At 41.4% G+C, this 22,996-nt stretch overlaps 1 protein-coding gene across 1 annotated transcript in view; it reads right to left on the bottom strand.

The window, feature by feature from the left end:
- Positions 1 to 22,996, bottom strand: part of LOC111654141 (uncharacterized) — a 46,860-nt gene that overhangs the window by 8,338 nt on the left and 15,526 nt on the right. The window contains exons 3-8 of the mRNA XM_023405031.2: positions 14,002 to 14,059; positions 8,623 to 8,871; positions 5,305 to 5,365; positions 4,559 to 4,689; positions 2,998 to 3,117; positions 2,633 to 2,746 (exon numbers count right to left, since the gene is read on the bottom strand). Of these exons, the coding sequence (XP_023260799.1) occupies positions 2,633 to 2,746; positions 2,998 to 3,117; positions 4,559 to 4,689; positions 5,305 to 5,365; positions 8,623 to 8,871; positions 14,002 to 14,059 (733 nt within the window). The remainder of the gene's footprint in view (positions 1 to 2,632; positions 2,747 to 2,997; positions 3,118 to 4,558; positions 4,690 to 5,304; positions 5,366 to 8,622; positions 8,872 to 14,001; positions 14,060 to 22,996) is intronic.

Raw genomic sequence — 22,996 nt, 5'->3', positions numbered from 1 at the left:
ATTGCATCATAACATTTCCCATGCATATCTCTGTGGTATACGGCTTCCACTCAAGAGCTCTCTGTGTCTCTCATAACCTCTATTCATTTACCTAACCCTGTAGAACAACCATTTTCCATCCTCCTGACCCTCACTCAGACCCTGCGCAATAATAACCACGTCAAGCCAGCGGCACTTCTCCCAAAACTAGACAGAGAATCCATAACAAACAAAGAAGCCTTTAATTAATATTGGTTGTATATATATATATATATATATATATTTAAATCTAGTCTGAAAACAGAGCTGTGTTGTGGTTTTGGATGTCATTCCCTGCAAGCCTGACAATCTTCTCACTGTGTATTCCCCAGCGAGCCCCCCACAACACATACAGAGACAGAGATAGACCCGCATTTGAGCAACAAATAAAAAGGGTGATGAACCAAAGCAAAAACAAACAATGCCTTCATTCTTCTGTTTGTCTTTCCCCTCTTCCTATTCTCTCTGTCTCTCTCTCTCTGATAAAAATGCTTCTTGTTGAAGTGTTTACATGTCAGCGACCGACCTGCAGCGCTGTTCACAATGATCGAGGTGAAAGCAGAGGATGTGGAACGCAGCTTGTTTACACACACAGCTCTGACAGACCATAACCTGTATGATCCAATCTCGCCTGCCGCCACACACAACATGAACCCAAACCTACTACCACACACATAAGTTTCTCACACACACACACACACACACACACAGATGGACCACATGATCGAGCGTGTTGTGACAGCTCAGTTGTTACTTCGCAGCCTAAAACACGTTTGACCTTTATCCAGGCTTCAAAACCTGAAAGTGGGAGATCTCACAGTGCGCGGGCCGATGTAAACCAATGACAGCAGTGACCAAGAGGGACAAGGGATCTGTACTCAAACAGTCACCCAGTCCTGTCAGCTTATGTGAGTCTGTGTGTGTTTCACATTTCGGTGTATCTAAGCTTGGTGGGGTTTACGGAGGATGATCCCATTTATTGCAACTGTGTCTGAATTTCTGAATTTTACATATAGTTTATAGTAGAAGTTTACTTAATAATTCCACCATTTTTACACTTATTGGCCACTGTACTTTTAATTTGGAGGAATACCCAGCCAATAAAAAGCCTTAATATCTTCTGTGGTTTTAAAAGAAACTTTCTAAAGTCTGGGAAATAACCTTGATCATATCAGTTTGGGTTTGAGACAAACTTTTTACAGTACTTAACAAGTACTCTTTTAAGTTATAATTGAACTTTGAATTCAATTATTTTGAATACATGGATACATCAGTGTTTTCATCCCCCCACAATGTTTTTATAGCCTTGTTCCTTTGCGTCTGACGTTGTTGTTATCCACATGTTCTCTTGTAAAATCCTGTTAGAAATAGATTATGATAATAGACCAGATTTTTTCAGCAGAAATATTTTACTCTGATTACAAAAACCGTGTGTCTTGTTTACATGACAGTTCAGAGATTCCAGCGATCTCGATGTCAAGGTAAACACTGAGAAGCCTGTGTCAGTTAGTTTGTTGTGATGCAGGAAAAAAAATCTTAATCATATCTTCCTCACGTGGTGTAATGTCCTGTAGGTCAGTGGGTCTCTGCAGAGTCAGAATAAACTCTCCAACTCTCTTGGACCAGATTACTTGTATTCATGTTATTGTTGTGGCTGTGAATTGCTGTCGTTTATCAGCAGCTGGTATTTTATCAGTTGTATCTAAATCCTTATAATGGCCGAAGTTAGAGAGTCTGAAACCGGATGTTGCAGCACAAATTCTCACATGAAGTCTGTGCTGATAGTGTTTACTTGTCTGTGTGAGTGTGATTTGACCCTGAGGAGGAGAAGTGGTGTGCAGCTGATACTCGTTATTCTTGCAATTTTTGTCCTTTTTATGTAAGTAACCAGTGTGACTTTACATTTTTTGGAGGAATCCTTTGCCTTTCTTGTGGACGGCAGGCAACACACAGATCACAAGCGTCTGCTTTTTGCTTCACTACTCTTTTGTTTTTCATCACATCACAAAATATTTGGGGTTCAGAGATTTCCTTGTTTTGCTCAACCTTAACATTTGGACGGGAGAAACCACTCTATCAACTGAGTGGCTACTCCTCAAGTACTTGTCAGTCCACCTCATCTGGATCTAGACAAAACCAGATATGTCTGGGGGCAGTACGCTACATCTGAAAAGTGTCCATGACACTCAACCACCAGACAATAAACCCTTGACTCACAGTGTCACCTCTGTTTACATCATCTGCTCCACATTAGTCTCTCTCTTTTTTGGTGATGCAAATACATATGTAAATGCAAGCACACAGACACACAGACACACACACACACACACACACACACACACACACACACACACACACACACACACACACACACACACACACACACAGCCACACACAGGGCGAGACAGATTACTGATTGCTGTTGATACTGTTTGTGTTCAGGATAATTTAGCTTCCTCTGTTGGATTGATTAGAGTCACTCACTGGCTTTGATCCAATAACAACCAATCATAGACATCTCACACTGCCCAGCCCTTCAGCTCCGAGTTGTGCGTGTACGTGTTTGTGTGTGCATGTGCGTGTGCGTGTGTGTGCATGTGGCATTGACAATCACCGTCTGCGCAGGTGTTTCCAGTCCAGCTGTCGGTGCAGATGCAGCTGAAACCTGTTGGGTCTTCCACGCAGGTGGCTCCGTTCATACATGGGGACGACAAACATGCATGTTCGACTGATGGGAGAAGAAAGAGAGGAAATTTAAAGGCCCTGGATACCCACACTGATACTTACAGTGAATATTGTAGCACACCTTAACAGTCAATAGTGTAAAATTAATGGTGGTACAAGTTGCTATTATCACCAAAGAGGAGGTTTTCACATTGACTTTAACTTTTGCTCCCTTTACCACACAGTGTTTTTCCTCTTTTTCTCTTTCTCTGTGCATCTCTGCTGTATCAACATGCAGTATTTAAATAAACTTACCAATGTCACAGTTACGCCCTCTGAAACCTTCCTGGCACTCACACTTGTACTCGTTTGGCTCAGTGTTGGTGCAGGTCCCACTGTTCTTACAGGGCTGGTGGGTGCCACAGTAGTTCAGATCTGAAACCGCAAAAAAGAAATGATAAAGGTGTTTTTACATCTTAGTTCACAGCACAAAACAGCAGAGACATACAGTATATATGGGAAGAAGAGATAAAGGGATGAGGATGCAGATGGATCTGGGTTCATTTCAGCTTGACTTTGTCTCAGGAAAAGAGCACAACACACGCACAAACACACACACACACACACACACACACACACACACACACACACACACACACACACACACACAGACACAGCACAGAGGCTGAAGTGTAACCAGGTCGGCTCGGTGTGCTGACTGTGCAGGCCAGTAGCTGCAGGGCCTGTTGTCTCCAGTGTTGAGGCTGATTAAAGCTTTGCTTTCTCTAATGATTTCCTCCATGCCCACAGACTCTTTGTCTCACTGGAACTCTTTACAGAGCCTTTCTGAATGCACAGAAACAGCTTAGGACCCCACCTAGCTAAGAACGCCCTGCCCAACCCCGCTCACATTCACCTTACCCAAGGCTATCGCCTTTCCTCTGCACAATACACCGTCCCGTGGGCACTCGTTTGTGCTCCCAGATCCCAGCTCCCACAGTGGGACAGAAGTGGGAGGTGGGTGGTTATATTCAGGGATAATGTTGGAGGACCTTTGCTGCAGTGTGGTGGGAAAAGTTTCATGGAGGAGGGTGGAGCCTAGAGGGCGTTTTGTCTTATTTCATACAGAAGATCAGAAGGTGTGGGAAGATAACACCTTTCAAACGAAAGTCTGTCTCTCACACAGACAGACTGAGTTCTTAACCAACAAACAATACACAGTTTTCTACTTATGGAGTTTAGCTGTGGTGAATCTTGATTGTATTAAATTCCAACGGTAAAAAAAAAATTCTGATGAAAAATGTGCTATTATGCAAAACAAGAAGTGATAAAAACACTGATGTGACTGTCATCATTCACCATGGCGTTTCCAGTGATAAGTACCTCAGTATTTGCCAGCTCGGTGAATGATTCGTGTCTCTATTCTAATGAGCTCTCTGACTCTATCAGTGTGTTTGTGAGTTTAAAGAGCAATGTGTAGTTTGGATTTCATACACCTATGGGTTCATAGACAGAAAAAAGGTAAAAATATGCTTTATAAGGGCAGAGTTTGAAGTTTTTTATGACTGTGTCGTGGTGAGTCCTGGAGATTTTCACTCTGTTTTTTATTATGTTGAATTATTGATCGTACTGTTTTCCTAAGAGGAAAAAAAACAGTGGTAGTTCTTTGTGTATTTTGAACAGAAGAATTTATGTTTCGGGTGAAATGATGGAGGTTAGGATGAGATATTTAAGTGAGGCTCATTAGGATCTGAAAGCAGCTGCAAGATCCACAATACAAGTGGCTCCATTTACATGTTTGGGATGTTGAATTGAATTGAATTCCTCATTTTTCTTTCATCTCTCCAGCAGAAACTTAACAGAGCACATATCTGACCTTTGTCACACAGCAGTCCTCCCCAGTTGATGTCGCACACACACTGCCAGGGCTCGGTGCAGCTCCCGTACACACAGCCGGGGAACGTCACACACTGGTCACACAGAAGACCTGTCCAGCCATAGTGACACCTACAAGAAATGAGAAGAAAGACTTCTGTTGTAATGTGGATTTGATTTACAGTAACTGTTTGGTGTTTTGTTTCTGCTACAGCACAACTAGAGTGGAAAAATATGTAGGTACACCTACACATACATAATTTCACATATGCAGCTTTTAACTTCAGAAGTTCTATTAGTGAAGAGAGTTTATCACTCCAGCAATTACTATGGCGATTTAAGAGAGGAAATAACCCATTTGTTCAGGAAAAAGCCGCACCTGCTGCATGGCTGCAGGATTTCTTTAGATTCCAACCCCGGTGCAGAATAAAAAATAAAAGAAAATCCAGGATAAGATTCAAAAACAACAAAACATCAATATTGCATTTTGGCTGCCCCAGAAACATTGGGTACCATTTGTGACTGACTGGAGGAAGAGTGTTTAGAAAAGGTGTCCTGCTAAATTGTTGGGTTATCCTGCACTGATTGATGGGTTGACTCTGCTTCACACTATGAAATGATCTATGAAACTGTCACTTTGCACACTGGGACATTGATGTCAAAATTACATCATTCAGCCTTGGTGTCTGCCACATAAGTGCCTATAGTGGTAATTACAACATTTTCTTAAGTGATCTTCTGACTTACTTGCATTCTCCAGGTAACGTACAGTAGCCATGGGCCTGATGACACCCCTGCCTGCATACCGCTGTGAACACAACAGGGACACACACAAAAAGGATCTGTTAGAGACTAGAAAATAGTCACTGTGAAACAGAAATGACATTCAGTTGAGTTACTGGGTTATAAAATCAGCAGTCTACGTGTGAATACGCCTGTTAGTTAAACAGAAATTCACACACACTCAGTTGTGTTTGTGACATGACTTTGGTCAGTTGTTCTCAAACTTTTTCTGTTATGCACCCCAGCAAACAATAATTTATCAATCACTAACAATAATACAGACAATCAATTGTTTGTGTCACCACATTAATCATATTCACACAACTTTAAAGGGGCTGTACGCTTTCTGTGCTGCCAAACATGGTTTCTTGCAGGAGTAGGTGGTGGTGATTGTTGCTTGCCAAGACCTTCGGCCTTTTACAGGACAAGAGGTTATAATACGTCCTCTAAGCAACGTCTTCAGGGCAGTTTGGAGGCTGCAGTGACTCGGTATTGGAAAGTGACGAGATGGACAGCAGCTAGCTGGTTAACGTGCTAACTTCAGGAGAAGAAAAGACATGATAGAGACAACGATGAACATTGGCGTTGCTTTCCACTGCTGGAGACAGCTCATGGTGAGTAAAGGAATGAAGTTTGATGCTGAACTCGCAACGTTTCCTCTAGACTGGTAAGTAAACAACTGTTAATGCTAACATTGGCTATGTAGCAATAGCAAAAGTTACAAATAGCTCATTTAAGTCCAATCAAAGAAGAACAAGAACAACATTCATTATTTTGACTTGGGAGAGCACACATTTCTCAGTGGTTAGCGCTAGTGGTGACATTATACTCACACCAGATAACTGGCCTAAATTAGTTTACCAGCAGATACAAACAAACAGTGTAAAGCTCCTGTAAGATTTGCCAAATCAATTGCATCAGTTAATGTTGGGTTTTACTTTGATGTAACCAGCCATCAGTGGTGCACAACAGTGTTTTTGACATGCCTGTAGTTCTTTTCACTAAGTGGGAGATATCATCGTGACAGACATTCCCGATATCTCATACTCAGAAGTCGGAGGCTGATGTTTCCCACGCTGCTTGTAATTTGAATGATATGAACAATGCTACTTTGTGAACCACTGACGTAGGTGATGTAAAGTAGATCATCCATGTCGGTAGCAGGTGCTGTCACCTAGGGAAAAAAAACTAAAAAATGTAGGAAGACTGTTGAAATATGTGTCTTCTAACTAACTCTGTGAAGAAAAATCTTCATCTAACTGAAAGGACAGGTTCACATTTTTTAATTTAAATTGTCAGGAGTGCATATGAACACTGAAACTGATTTTTCTTGCTGTAATTGTTTCTCCTGTTCATACAGGCCATTAAAAAGCCCCCTCCTCATGCACTTACTCAAGTGGATTGTTGTGTGTAAAAATATATTCAAAAGTTCATCTGAAGCTAATATGAGGCCCCAGGTGTTTTATTCAAGGGGGTATCCATCAAAGTTTTAGCCTTTTTAATATATAATGTCTCTGCAGCTCAACAGGGAAATGCAAAAAGGCAAGTTTATACTAAAAAGACTATAATTTTGAAAATTATCCACTTGATTTGACTAACTCAAACTACTGGGCAGAACAAGAGAGCCCCATCACTTACACTGAGATTGCATTAAGAAGAAATCATTTCATGGGCAGAATGAACAGAAGGAATGATCACACCAAGAGAAAAACCTGTTTCAGTGTTCATGGTGGTGCCTGACTAATGTTTTGAGACAGACTTGAAAAATTGTGAACCTATCCTCTAAGAACGTTGCCTATATTTTATTGTGAGATTATTTAGGTAAAAAGTTAAACTATTCAGAGTTTCTAGCTGGAGAAGACCGAAAACTGCCTGAACTTCATCATGATCATTAACCTATAGGAGGTAACAGAGCGAACCTGGCAAAGTTTTCAAACTTCCTGCTTCTCTCCGGTCCAATCAGTGACCTGCTGGGGAGGAAGTCGGATGAAGTGAGACAGGGGCGGGATGGGCAGGGCTGCAGGATGTCCTTAAACTAGCTATGTGTCCTTCAGGGTTCCCATGGTTTCCACTCTGGTTTCCTCCATTAACTTTTATCATTGCAACATGATGGCAGTGCTCCGAGGTCACACAGTGAGGTTGTCCAGCTGATGAGTCATGGACGGACGGAGAATAATCCCTCACACACATACTGTCCACTAAAGCTACATGATGTGTATTTACTGGAGTGGGTCAATGTAATGAGTCCTGAAGGCTCTTAGCAGGAGAGATGTGCATACTCACAAATGATTATTCTTCTATTTTTGTGAGAACGATCTTGCATGTGGTCATTTTTGGACAGTAAGGACATTCATGAGGCCAATCATCACTTTGTCAAGTGGTTGTTGGAGGGTTACAACTTGGTTTTAGGCTTAAATATGCAAGTTGGTATGTGTTAGGTTTCAAAACAATATATCCAGCAATTAAAATGATAACACAGGTTCACGGATGATGAAGCTACAGGTCAAGTTTGTTTGAGCAGCTCTTTATCACAATAACAGTTTCAAAGGGCTTCAGGGGGCAAAATTACACAGGAAAACAAAGACATCATCATGGAAAAACCTTTTAAGAAACCTTGGAAAGTATCGCCGAAGAGGATATGCCCTACTTGGACCAGTGGAAAAATAAATGGAAACCAAAAACATCTTCAAATGTTTCTCATCAGTAGCCTCAAGTCATGTTTAGGCCACTGATGAGAAAACATTTCTGCCTCAAAGGACAGAAACGTTTCTGATTTCACTTTTTTGCAACTGATTCTAAATCGCTCCAATTATCACAGTAACATGTTTGATTTATTTTCGCCTGTTCCATTTATTTACCTATTTATTTGTATTTTAATATATTTAATAGTATTTTAAATTTCTCTGCAAAACACTTTGGGCTTCTTTGTTGTATTATATTCATAAATTTAATTGCCTTGACATTATATCACATAATTAAAAATTCTCATCATAATGTCGTGGAAACAAAAGGTGGTGGCAAAGCTATTCATTTAGACATAGAGGGAAATTATCTCAAATGATCTCTTCAAGAAGCCGGATCCAGGGTAATTTTGGCATTTTTGCTTGAAAAAGGATGGGAACCATTAATCAATTTTCAAAATAGTTGCTTTTCACAGCTCTGTATGTGACTTAGCCGAACAAATATAAAGACTTACAATCATTTTATTCACAAATTTTACATTTTTATAAATTTATACAGGAGATAATGGTGTGTTGTAGTAAAACAGGTTTCCTCTCTCACCTTCTTTGCACTCCGGCCCCGTCCAGCCGTCCATGCAGACCTTGGAGCCGCTGGGGTCACAGCTGAAGTGACCGAAGAAGTCATCACGGGCGCGGCAGAGCTTGTTGCAGAAAGGTCCGTAGTAATTGGAGTCACAGCGAAAGCGAAGCCGGTACTCCATGCTGAGAATCCGTCCGTGGTGACGATACGTCTGCCACTGTTCACCAGGGTTCAACATGGAGGAGAGGAGGACTCGCTCAATTAACTGACCTGAGGTGGAATGAAAGAAAGAAATACTTTTTCAACCTGTGCAGATTTGAATTAGATGAATTAGATCCACTGTGAGTTGGTATCCTGTTAGAATTGAATCAAACCAAGGGGTGTTACACTCGTGGGGAAAAGGAGTCATGTCTTCATTAATAGATCATTTTGAAAACTAATTTGTCAACTAATGCTTAAACACCAATTTATAAAGTCATTATAAAGTTAATATGGTAAATGTGTTAGCAAACAGTTGCAGTATGTACACATCCAGCAGTTACAGAGCAGCATTAGCATTCATTTGGAGTCGTGTTTTTGGCCCCTCTGAAAGAAATATGTGGCTCTTTAGCAGTTAAATGTTCCACTGTGTTCACCAGCTAGTTTCTAACAGCGTCTGTCAGTCGTTTGGTGCCGAGCAGGTGGTGTACGGTGGATTTTTGAGCTTTTCCAATGAGAACTTCTGCCTGTGGCTGCAAACAACACTGATGAGAGGAACTCCCAGCTAATCCAAAAATAGGCAAAGAGGTGGAGCGTGCGTTGAGCTGAGGATCCAGTGAATGCCGGTTTGTGGCAAGCATACACTCAACCACCTGTCACTCAAAGTTGCCCCTCCTAAATTATGCAGAACTTTTAGCCTTGATAAAATTTTAACGGGTGAAAGAGTTAATTAACTATAGAGACCAAAACCGTTTTTTTACCAAGCTGTAAACACGTTTATTTCTCCTGTAAAGGTTGGCATTTTAACATGGGGGTCTATGAGGATTGAGTCACTTTTGGAGCCAGCCTCAAGTGGCCATTCGAGGATCTTCCATGTTGTCTTCATTTTTCAGCCCCGGAGGTTGCCAACTGGTTAAGACCCAATGTAGAGCTGAGAGGAACTGCAGAGTTGGGTGTTAATTCTCTGTGGGTTTGTCACCTCTTTCACATTACATGAAGCCAGTTGGTCTTCTGTTAATATAAAAACATGGATCACTGCAGCTTTAAACGTATCGGGCTCTTTGTTTGCGCAGGTCACTTAAGCAAGCAATTTGAAGACATTTTATGACATTTTTTCTTATAGTGTTATTATCTGGGTGAATGGCCTTCTCTAAAAAGCTTTCATCCTTTAATTTGCACAGAGTTTCTTGTGCATAATATCTTAGATACATCAATCAGCATCACAGCACTTGACCAGACAGTGAGGATTTGAGCAGAAAACTAAGAAGAAAACTATGTATGAATACCGATTGAGACAAGAGCCAACTATAGGACCAGACAAAAGGGGTCAGGGGTCTACAGGGAAGACAGGGGGCGGCCTGAACACCAGAGAGGACCAGACGAGGCCCGGGGCAGTGCTGGGGCAGTGGCTGCTGCTCCTGACCCCCGGAGGGGATTTCCCAAAGGCGTTGTTGACCCCAACTCAGTAATAATCTCCTCTGACAGGGTATTAAGATATAGCACTGAGAATATATGTGTGTGAGTGTATATTGGTGTGTCTCCATGTATGTATGTGTGTTTTTAAGAGATGGTGGTGAGGATAAGGGGAAAGATTGGGAGATTGTAACGCAGAAAGGAAAAGCCTCGTTGGAAGTTAAGTCAGCGAGGGAGAGAGGGAGAGTGTGTGTGTGTGTGTGTGTGTGTGTGTGTGTGTGTGTGTGTGTGAGAGTGTGTGAGAGAGAGAGAGAGAGAGAGACAGACAGACAGACAGACAGAGACAAATAGAGCCAGAGAGGAAGGGAGGCAGCTATAAGCACACACACATAACAAACCGCCTGATGGAGAGATGAGATCACTGTGGTTTGACACAAAGGAATGAAAACAGGGGCACATATTGGCCAGTGTGTGTGTGCGCATGCTTGTCCATGTGCGTTTATGTGTGTGTGTGAGTGTGTGTTTAAGAGAGTAAAAGAGGAATGGGAACAGAGCGGACACTGAGCTCAGCCGTTGGGTCCGGTTTCCCAAAAACTCATCACGCCACTGCAGGGCATTGTGGGTTTTTCTCTAATCTATGACTCTGGAATGCTGAAGAGCTAATTTCATCGTCACCATCTCTCTCCCAGAAGAGAAGAACGGCAGAAGTGAGAAGAGTAGAAATAATAATCACATTATCAACCATCACAGCGGGGCATGTGTAACAGAGTCTGATTCCTTCTCTAATTAAATGATATGGCACAATAACAAGTGAGCACAAGTACAGAGAAAGAGGGAGAGAGAGAGAGATGCTAAATATTAGATGACAAAAACAGCAGCAACAAGAAGCCCTGAGCTTCTTCTGAAATCACACTTTACAGAATGGGAGCAGCAGATACACAGGGATTGTAGCTGCACGTAGAAAGAACTCTTAAATCTCTTTCCCTGGCCTCTGGTGATTGTCCCCCACTGCCTGGTATTATCCGTCAAGTGCCTGCCCCCGAGTGTGGCTGAGAAAACACTGCAGGAGAGAAAACACCTCTATTCCATATGCCATGAACCAACATTTCAATAGACCTACGGAAACCAATGGCTGAGCCAGATAGTGATTCTTGCTTTCGTTTTCTGTTTTGATTCTTCTGTCCCAGTGCACTTATTGTCATCTGGATAAAAGCACTAAGTCTAAACATGTGTCTTGAATTTTATAGACAAGCTGGTCTAGATTATAACGCTTCTAATATTGAATTCCACTTTCTCTCCAGCAGTGGTGGCAATTTTGTGGCTGTGAGTGCTTTGTCGATACAATTGTCAACACAGCAGCACTCAGAATGACCCTATAAATATGTGAACACAAGGATGAACGTGGAGAAAATGAAACGACAGCTATCTTAAGATAATTCCAGTTAATTACTGCACCAAACTGGAAAATTAACAGCTCCCGGTGCAGAGTTTGTGAGAGACCACTAGTAGTAGGAGTGGGCTCCCATTTCGTTAGTATCTTGTATGTACTGTGAACAGTTTTGTCAATGGTTTCATGCAATTCCACTTATCAGCTTTGGTAAGTGTAGAAATAACACAAAGAGGAAGGGGACTGTGAGTTAGTTTTCAAAAGCTCTGCAAATGAACTCAAACATTAAAGGTAGCTTTAAATGCTAAGATCTGGGACTGTGGTGAAAGTCAAGAGGTTTGAAATAAACCTCCTGGGGCCGTTTGAACATATTTGCAGAGTGAAAGCTGCGATTTGCAACATGAAATACTTTCCTCTTGCTCACTTTGTCCCGACTCAAGACATGTATCAAAAAGTGCAATATACTGTATATTCACTTAAATGGACAGCTTGACGATCTTCACCTAAACATGGCCAGTATTCCCTCAGATATGTTGGTGTAGAGGTAGAGCTACACATTATCAAGAGCTCACTAAATTTAGAAACATTTAATTTGTGATTTCTCACAGGACTGTTGTATTGCCTTTAGCTAGGTGCTCCTAATAAACTGCCAAATGTGTGTAAATGCCAACAAAGAATTAACTCAGTGGTACATTGGTGAGTGTCACCATAAGTGAAAAAATGGGGGCCAACACTATGAAAATTAAACCAAAGTTGTAATGAACCAGGAGAATCCTTTAAAAGACAAAGGTATGCTGCTGCACATTGACACTAACTATATTTTATTTAAACAAAACTCGGTGAAGGTCACACTGTCGGTGCACCAAGAACATCATATTTTCTCACTATTTCCAAAGACTGTTTCAGAAGGTACAGCCATACTAGGTAATCCTTTCTGATTAGCAGCAGGGCCTGATAAGTCCATTCAGACTGCTACAGGACGCCTGTGTTTGGGCTGAGCTAAGCTGTCGGCCTAGTGAACGGCTTTAGACCTGATGTAGAGGCTGTCAGGAGCTCAGGTGGAAACGGCACATAATGCAAACAAGCTGGAGGACAGAGGGAAGGAGAGATGGAAGAGGACAGGAGAGACGAACAGAAAGAAGGAGGAGGATGGCTGGTGCAGTCCTCATTATCTCATCATCTTTCGGATACGACTGTGGTCCCTTCACTGGCTGAGACAGAGGTAGAGGATGGTTGGATGAAAGGGAGGACTGTGGCATGACAGGAATGAGGAAGGCATAGGAACATCTGTTTCTGTGTGTGTATGTGTGTGTGTGTTATGCTTTTTATAGCATGCAGCTCAGATTCCCTGTCATGGAGCTTTTCCTGATTATGAGGAGAAACAACAAGGAGACGAGCAGGAAATTAAAGGGTCTGGATAAAAGACCCTCTAACCTCGCATGATCACAGACATAAAGACACAAAGGATATTTTCACATTGTTTCAGTATGTTGAACCACACACACTCGTAAACAAGCACTTGTGTTGTTTGCCTCTATGAAAATGTTGCTTGATGAAAATTGTTTTCTTGGTGAGACAGGGAGAGAATACTGCCCTGCAAAGTCAAAACACATTAGTCTGACTTTTTGACGTGTTTTACCATAAACACATCATTATGCTGTAGAGTTGTTTTTTTTGTTTTTTTTTTACAAACAGGTCAAATTTCCAAAAAGAAAAAAAAACAGAGGTAAAAACAAAACTGATTACACTATGCTAGCTGGCCTCAGCGCTAGCCTTAGCTAAAGCTAATTTACCAACTCTTTCTAACCTGTAATTGAGAAATCAAATGTGATGCTGCAACACCTGTGGGGTGGATAAAACAAAAAAAATAACACCAACTAGCATGCTGAAGGCCAAAGTAGCTTAGATGCCTTTGACATAAAAATGATTGTGTCACAGAAACAAGTAATTTATCAAAAGTTAACATGTTTCCAGGAACTACAAAGAGGAGGTAAAAACCAAAGCATCATGACTGCATAGATAGAGCTAGCCTTACTAAAGCTAATTTGCTGTCTTTTTTTTTACCTGTTTCATGAGGTTGAAAAATCAATGTTATTGCTCCAACGTCCTATAATTAAGTCTGTTTCACCACATTAATAAGAGCAGCACTTGGCTAAATACAGTCATAATGGTGAAACGCTAACTAGCTAGTTATGGAAGGCTACCTAGCCTTGTTTAGAGGGCTGTGGGTGGAGATTATCACTAGAAAGGCATAAAATTAAAGCTATGTCCAAGGAGATGGAGAATCATACACATTAAAAACATCAACACAACTTTCTCAGTCAAATGTCACTTCCACAGACACACAAATACACATGAATTAAATACATAATTAAATACAGACACATAAATTGCAGCTTCACCTGAATCTGATGTGTCGTTGTCGGAGTCCAGAGCGTCCAACACCAGAGAGAAAGACTTCTGTGAGGAAAACACAGAGAAAACATCTGTCAAACATTCATGAATCACAAATGTAAATTTGAGTTTAATATTACATTAAACAATAAAAATAAAATTAAAAAAGCCTTCAACTACAAATTCATAATCCAGCTATGTCAGATTGAGTGAACCCTGGTGAATTCAGCATTTATTGTGTTCATCCACACCCAGACTGTGAGACAGCTTTTAAAAATGAATTCATCTCTTAAACTCCTGATGTTGTTTTTGTAGATGAAGCCTCAAATTATGTTTTATTCCCAGAGATGGTCTGTGTTTTCACCTGAGCGTGAATTAAGCTTTTCCTGCTAAACTGAGCAGCACCGTCATTTGAGCCCACACAGGCAGTGTTTTCTTCTCTCACTGTTGTCAGAATGAATGTAACCCCTGTTTAAATCCTGCACACTTGAAATGAACCAGTGGATTCAAATAAAATATTTAAAAGGAATGTGTTTGTGCGTGTCTTTTTCTATCCTTGCTCTCGGCCTTGAACAAAAAGAAAACATCAGAAGTAATACACTGCCCAGAAAAGCCAAGGCTGCAGCTGGATGCTGCTTCAAGAAAAATTCTACCTGCAGCCTCGCAGAGAACGAAAAGAGGAGGGCCGTTACACATTACACCACTGTGGTGACGGGGGACGTCCAAAAAAACCCTGTTTGTTTTAATGAACACACTCTGGGACCAGGCATGATCCTTTGTTGTGCTCTTCTTTTACTCTCTGTCAAGTCTTTGCTTCCTGTACTATAGCTTGCAGATTACTGTTGGATGGTTGGGGCAGATTGTAGCATGCATTTACAATCTACATGACTGAATTTGAATATTTATTAAAATTCAGAGCCCTATGTAGAGATAACATCAGCCTATATACGGATGTCCCACAGTACAGTCCGGGACTCAGGCATGAGCTGGATATCTTCAAATGATGACTTTGAGCTTACAGATATATCACACTCTTGAGAGATAACAAAGGACAGGTGTTTTTTTCTTCTGTCTTGCTCTTTTCTGAAGCATTTGTTCATCTTATAGACCAGTGATGAATAATTCAGACCAACGCTTTCCCCAACAACTCTCTCTCTCTCTTTCTATTCTTGCACCATTCATCCATCCATCCATCCCTCCCTCTGTGAAACGCCCCAGCGCCTGTCATGCAAATCTCTCCACCATGTGCATTGTGGGTGAAGTTTCTCCTGAAGGTCTGCATAGATGTGTAGTCACGTCTTTGCTGACGGAGTGTACTGCCAGAGGGGGGGATGAGTGGGAGGAGAGGAGCAGGGAGAGGTGATACGCACAGGAGGTGAGCGAGGTGTGAAGTGAAGGAGAGATGGATTTGGAGGGAGGTTAAGGGCAGGAGGTCTGCACCATCGCTAAAATTAGCTGGAGGCGAAAAGAGGCAAGGAGCAGAAGAGGAGGTTGAGGGTTGTAGTGGAGATGCAAAATGTTAGGGGAGAGAAAATTGATGTGGCAGAAAACACTGAGTCAGGGATTTGTGTCCAGTATGTCTGTATTCAACAGATGAGGAGATGGGAGGAAAAGGTGAGCAGTGTAATTGTACAGAAGGAGAAAAGGAGTGAGAAAAGGGGTAGAAATAATTACTCTGGGAGTTTGTAAAGATAAAGGGCATCGGAGGACAGAGGAGAAATGCAACTGCGGCAGCTGTGGTGGAATAACCATTTGGACTCCTGGCGTTTGTCAGATTTTCAGATGTGATGGAGAAAAAGAACAAAGAGGTCAGAGAGAGGTGAAACAAAAGGGTCATAAGATAAAAGAGAAACGATTAGAGGAGAAGAAAAAAGAAAGGAGAGTTGATAAGATAAGAAAAAGGTAGTAGGGGAAGTGGAAGAACACCCCCACACAAGTCATGCTGCTAATGAGATGTTCTGGGTTGCAGAGGGCTCGCAGCCAGTTCATTAAGGCCGGCAGATAGCAGGTAGCCCACAGATGGACCAGCTGGAGTCGGTAAGCTCCGGCTTAAAATTCTCACCTGATGTATTCATGATTTACATCTGAGCATGGTGCCATCCTGCAGCCCATCATGATAACATTAGTTCTACACAGTAGCAGCGGTGTAAGAAGAACTCATATCCTTTACTCAAATGAAACTGCCAACACAAGAATACTGCATTACAAGTAAAAGTCCTGCAATCATAATTAAGTAAAAGAACATTAATATTATCAGCAAAATGACCTAAAGCATCAAACGCACATGTACAGGTTTTGCACAAAGAAATGTCCTTGTACTGGTATATCTATTACATATGATATTATTAGACTGTTAATCCTGGCGCATCAAGGAGCATTTTTATTACTGCAGCTGCTTCAGATGGAGCAACTGCGATTTTAACTACAGTTAGCCAGTGTAGTCCCGTGGTTCCCAACCAACTGGGAACCAACTTTTTACTTTTCCTTTATTATTATTTAATATTATTGTGTTTGAAGAGAAAACGTCCCTTTGATGAAATGAATCATTACAAGTGACGCCCACTACTTTTTTGTACAAGTTAACAAGCCAAAAATGTTGGAGAGTCACTCGCTTATCTAAAACTCCCACAACATTGACAAACAGATGATGGACAGAATCTGAGATATTGTCTTGTTGAGTCCACATCGTTCTTCCTTGTCAAACCTGGCACCTACATTACCATCAATGCAACTTGACCAACCTCAGTTCAGTCAGAGATTCAAGTGTGTTATGCTAATAGTGGCTAACGTAGCCTCTGGCCTCCAGCCTAAAGCAGAGATGAGGCATCTTCACTTCTTTCTAACTTCACACCTTCAGATTTCTCATAGTCTTCGGCCCCGACCAATGCTGACTCAAGTAACATCACTCGTAACGGACACTACAGACTGTGAACAGACTTTGATGTGTAAAGTTGGTGGAGTTCCCCTTTAACAGTGTATATTCGATAAGCTTTTTATGTAAAATCCTAAAATAAAAAGTAAGTAGTGGAGAAAAACTCAAAGTTCATCAGAATGAATTGCAGTGCAGTGTTTGAGAAATTTTACTTATTTACTGCACAGAGTTAATGTTACTGCAGTGAATCATCAGCACGTCTCTCCTACAGCAGATTGGTAAACGTTCAGTGGATAAAACGATGTTGGAGTTGGAGCGTTCTGGCGATCAGGCTGGTTATGATGAACTGTCCACTATTACAAAATGCAAACACAGCATTACCTCACTGCTGGCGTGCTCACGGACCTCTTAGCCTTATCAACTTTCCAATTGCCCTCCTTCTTCTCTCACTCTTCCTTTTATCCACTGTATGCGCCTCTCCCTCTTTCCGTCTGCACCTTCCTGCCAACTACTACGGCAGGTTAAGACCTGTGGGAAGTCCAGAGACTTTTTAGTTTCTTTTGTTCTCTCTTATTCAGTCCCCCCCTCCTAAACACACACACCCTAACCTCTTCACCTACAAGTGCGCACAGCCAGGTAAGTCATGATACAGTCATCGATACAGGAAGGGTGTATCTGTGGTCAGCCCTGTTGCTAAGATTGGGGTTTGTATGGAGGCTGTGAAGGGTCACATTAACGATGATTACCAAGTTAAAATCACAACAACAACCACTGATAAGACTGTGTAAAAAGATCACCTATGATTAGCCCTTCCTGACAACCTTTCCAAAACACACACTCACACAGACACCATAGCAATTTGTTTTTCAATGCCAAGGTGACGTCAGAAAGACGGATGGACATTAGGAGCCCAGGCCAGGCGAAGTGACCTCATAGTGTGTTTAAGAATAAAACAACACGCACAGAGAGGAAAATCAAAAGGTAAACATGACAAAGAAGGGGCTGATAAGATCACAGTCAACGGTGAAGTGATATTTTTACCTCCTTCTGACACAAACAACATCTCTGTGTTATTTGTGCCATTTGAGGCGATAATTGCCAACATGATGACAGCAGGGAAATGACATAATGGGAAAGCTGTGTGTGTGTGTGTGTTTTTGTGTGTGTGTGTGTGTGTGTGTGTGTGTGTGTGTGTGTGTACTAACCATTTTAGAGGAGATGGACTGAAAACTGGTCCAGTGAGGACATTAGTCCCTCTCAAAACAGTGATAATGAACATCATTTAAAAAATGACAGGCATTATTTTGTCTTCTGTTTCCAACATTTTACGGTTGACAGACACGATTTCATCTTCACAATAAATCAAGGCTAAGAGTCTACAGCCACGTTAGCAGCTCTGTGAGGTTGCATTTAGACACAGTGGAGATAAACATCAGCATACGAACATGACAACGCTAACATGCTCACTGTCTTAGTTTAGCATGTTAGCTTATAATATTTGCTAATTAGCACTGAACAAAAGTACAGAATGAATGTCTGTACAGAATTTCTTTGCAATCCATCCAGTGGTGGATTGACTGATTGCCCAGGTGGGACTAATAACACTAACGATGGCTCCGTTCCAGCAATTAATGCAATTCAATGCAACAATTTTATAATCAGTTATTAGTTACAGCTGCGTCTGACAAGTCAAAACGTGAAAAATGTCCGTTCAACTTTATTCCTTTATGGTGTATTATGTGTATTGTTTAAGTCACTCTGCACAAAAGCATTTTTGGCTGCATTTCAGTGTTAAATTATTCATTTGTATTACAAAAACTTGTAATACTGATCAAAATCAATATCTCAACATATTTTGATAACATGTTATAGTTTTTTTTTATTTTCCCGAATATGAATTTGTACACAACATGTGATCAGATAAACCTGTTGTTATGTTCTGAGCAAAAAGTACAAATGGATATTTGATTCCCTCTGCCCAGAATCACTTCTTGTCTGTTTCCTTGTCTCTCCATCTAAATCACTTCCACTTGGCAGCATTATGGATCATTTTCTCTGCAACATCTGAGCCTGACATCTCTGCTCCTGTACAGAAACAGCTAATTTACAGTCAGATCTCACTCTTATTGTTGCCAGTCATGACCTCTGCAGATGGCACTGATGGAGAGAACAGGGGTTTCCCTAAAAAAAAAACAACCTCAAAAGATGAGAATTAGCCCAGATGATAAATCTGCCCTCCCCTCAGGCTGTAGGCTGTCTGGCCGTCTGGCCCTGTCCCTTTGCCTGCAGCCTCAACCCAGTCAAACTGTGGCAAAGCTCAGGATTAGAGCGAACTATTCTAATTCAAACCACTGGGCAGACATTTGTGATGGCATGCCAAATTCTATTAGGTAAAGGTTTTAAAAAGTCAACCTTGTTTTCCATCCTTCGAACTGCTGCCACTGCCTCTTCCACTGCTCCATTTCTCATTCCTCCACCTCAGTTCCTCAGCCTGACCCCTTACTCTCTATCCCTCCCACCCCTATTGGTGCCCCTCTTTTCCCTCCACCATCCCTCCCTCCATCCCTCTCACTCTCTCTCTGTCTCTCTCTCTCTCACAGACATGGGAAGGGTAGGATATCCCGACAAAGCCAGGCTGTACAAACACAGCTCTACGACAGGAAGGACTCCCAGCCCTGAGAGAGGAATTTCCCCTCAGAGCTCACACACTAATGCATACATGCTTACACGCACACAGCCACACACTCGCATGCTTGAGTTCACGCACATGCACACACACAAAAATGAATCCAATATTCCCCTAGCTGGTACCAATATGTATTTTTCCATATACAATGCTTTCATTCAGGCCTGACAATATTAGTCTACTTGCTACAGTGGATATTGGAGTAGAGGCAAAATGAATATGTCATTGATTATTTTAGACAACAGGATTTGGACTTTCCTTTAATCATTCAATAACAGCTATTGTATCATCTGAGCCCTGAAAGTAACAAAATGACTTTTCTTTTTGCTGAAAACAGCAACAAAAACAACAAGAGCAGTGAGAATGAACCAAAACAGTCAATATTTGAACCAAGAGCTGAAACTTAATACAAAGCTCTGTAGAGCCACGGGGAGTTTGCAAATAAATGTCACATTGATACATGTTCGGCTGCCCTGCTGTGAAAGCAATTAACTGGCCTTTATTTTCCATATAATTAGAACCAAATCATATCATTTTATTTTGTTAGGAAACTATTAGCAAATTACAGAAAAATTACAGACTGTAAAATGTGTTACCACAAAATTAATGATTACTTCAAACTGTATACATTCTCATTTCATCATTTTAGTGGTCTTTGAACACATTTAATCATTTATCTATTCCCTATTTTCACCAACCAACACTTTCTGCTTCCTCACATTTTCCTAATCCATACAGGCCTACTGTATAACAATGAGAGATGGACGTGTTCATGTATGAAGAGCAGTGATTAGTTCAGGGAGACAGATGCTGTTTTAATCTAAATGTAATTTATCAAGAGAGGGCAAAAAGTTTAAAAGCTTTCCTTTTTTAACAAACTAAAGGAAAATTCTCAACCTTTATATTCATTTCAAAACTCATCAATCAATATTTTTGACTAATCTGATAATCTTTTACTGTCTTTTGCTTGTGTTGAGGCTCCACAGTTCAACAAACAATAGAAATCCTAAGCAAATGTCAAACTTATGTTTGACTCACAGCTCCAAACTCGTCCACATTCAATTAAAAACTCCCTGCAACATAAAACATCAGTCAGCGCAATAAAAATCTTGTACGCACACACAAGCAGGAGACTAATTGGCAATTACACATTCACTGTGTCGATGATGAGGAAAATTAAACTACCGACAAATGTTTAACATTCATAATCTGCAACTGTTGTTTTTATACACCTGCCACATCAGAAAGCTCGAGTACTTAGAGACACACATGTGAAAACAAGCTAAACAACTCTCTCTCTCTCACACACACACACACACATGCAAACGGTTGTCATGACAGCAGCTGTGCCTAAGCCGGATTGGATGGCTGACACCTCACCTGCACTACCAATTAGTAGTGGAGGTAACCACAGTAACAATGCCATTACTATTCCAGAGACAAAGCTCCAGGTTTACATCAATTTAAGACAAGTACACAGAGTAAATATGACTATATGACAATCCCTGCATGTCGGCACCATGTTGTCAGTTTCATATTACTTGTATTCAAATGCAAAGAGCACTGCAAGAAGTCAAACATCTGAAAAAATAATACATTTCAGATTGGTTTCCACTCGACTGAAGTATAAAATAAAATGTTATCTGACCACTGAGGCTCCCCACAGACCCACAATGTGAGCAGGCCCGTGTCAAACATGATTATTGTGTCATTGATTGATTCTTGGCTTATAATAACAAAGAAAAAACTATCTCTTTGGATCTAAAGTGGCCAGTTGCCCAGGAGAGTAAGAGACATGATGTGATGGTGCTTAATTTGTGAATTTCATAAGTCTCTGCGGATATGAGCCAATGCAAGCCATCTCCCTGCCCTCAGGTGGAAAACACTAACACACACACACACACACACACACACACACACACACATACACACACACACACACATACACACACACATACACACACACACACACACACACACTGCACGAGACAAGGAATAAGACCCCTGGTGTGCAGCCGTCCACCCCACCCTGCTCCAATGACCCCGTCTCTATAATTACATGTCTCTGTTCTCGCATTCTCGCCGTCTCCTCTGTTTTTCTTTCATTCTGGACATAATTAGCATCCGACTTTATCTTCCCCTCTTTGCCCTCGCTCGCTTTTTTTCATTTACCCACAACGACCACTGCTACCACTGTGTCATTGTTCCGTCTTCCTTCAAAGGTCTCCGTTTCCACTGGTGGATGCAGCTTTCAGCACCTTAACTTAAGTAAAAGTGGCAATACAAGAATGGATAAATACCACATACTAGTCGTGTATTCAGAATCTTATTTCAGTGAAAGTACAGATGTAACTCAGTTTTTCTGTTGTAGCTGCGGCGGTGGAACCAGTTTGAACTCTTTTATCTACAGTTAGTTTAGTCCAGTGATTGCCAACCAAGGGCTCAAGCCCCCTTCAAAGGGTCACAAGATAAACCTAAGGGTTCCTGAGATGATTAATGGGAGTAAAGAAGAAAAAGTTCTGAGTCTGTGCTAATTTTTTGGGACTTCATGTATTACTGTGCAGAATGATAGTCGCCTCATCACACATCTGATGTTTCTTCTGCCGATTTTCTTCAGTGGACGTCATGATTTATCCGCTTCGTTTCCATTGCACTTTTATTTACGTACACCATACAATACATCAACTTCTCCACCTCAGCCAAGCATAAAAACGTTTTTTTGCAGATGAATGAAAATGACCAATGAATAAAAGCTCCAGCAAAAAACTGTTATAAGCCAAAGACATTGTATTTTATAACCTTATCATATTTTTTAATGTAAAATCTTAATCTGCAAAGTAACCAGTAACTACAGCTGTTATATAGTGGAGGAGAAGCAAACAGTGGTATCACATAGAAATACTCAAATGGAGTAAAAAAAGAAAACTGTAAAATACTTGAGTAAATGTACTTAGTTACTTTCCACCACTGTCTGTCCCTCAGCATCCTCTCTCTCTCTCTCTCTCTCTCTGTCTCACAGTAACATTGCTGCAGGGTTAATTGGCTTAAACACTAAACTAGTTCAAACAGTTTGGAACAACAGAGGCCTCTTGACATGACGTGCCCTCATCCCCCTGCCCCAACTCCATCCTGTCCTCCCATCACCACCACACCCCCTTTTACCTCCTGCTGCTTATGATTCTCTCAACAATGTGAGTAAGCCGTTATGACACACACACCCCCACCCAAAACACCTGTGCCCCTCACTGAGATCATCCGCTAACCACCTCGCACCCCCCTCCCTTATCTAATTCTCACTTCCTTCTTCTTCACAGAGACTCCCCTCGATGCTTACATCAACTTTACCCTTTCGCTCATTAATCTCAACTGTTTATATCACCCTCCACCCCCCCGCCCCCGACACAACCCAGACTGACTGCCCTCATCCCTACCGAACCCCCCCCCC

This window comes from Seriola lalandi, unplaced genomic scaffold (assembly GCF_002814215.2).
Source record: "Seriola lalandi dorsalis isolate HSWRI2012SDOR001 ecotype SW California unplaced genomic scaffold, Sedor1 jcf7180002054259, whole genome shotgun sequence".
Lineage (NCBI taxonomy): Eukaryota > Metazoa > Chordata > Actinopteri > Carangiformes > Carangidae > Seriola > Seriola lalandi.
Note: the sequence above shows the minus strand (reverse complement) of the source record. Positions and strands in the feature narration are given on the sequence as shown.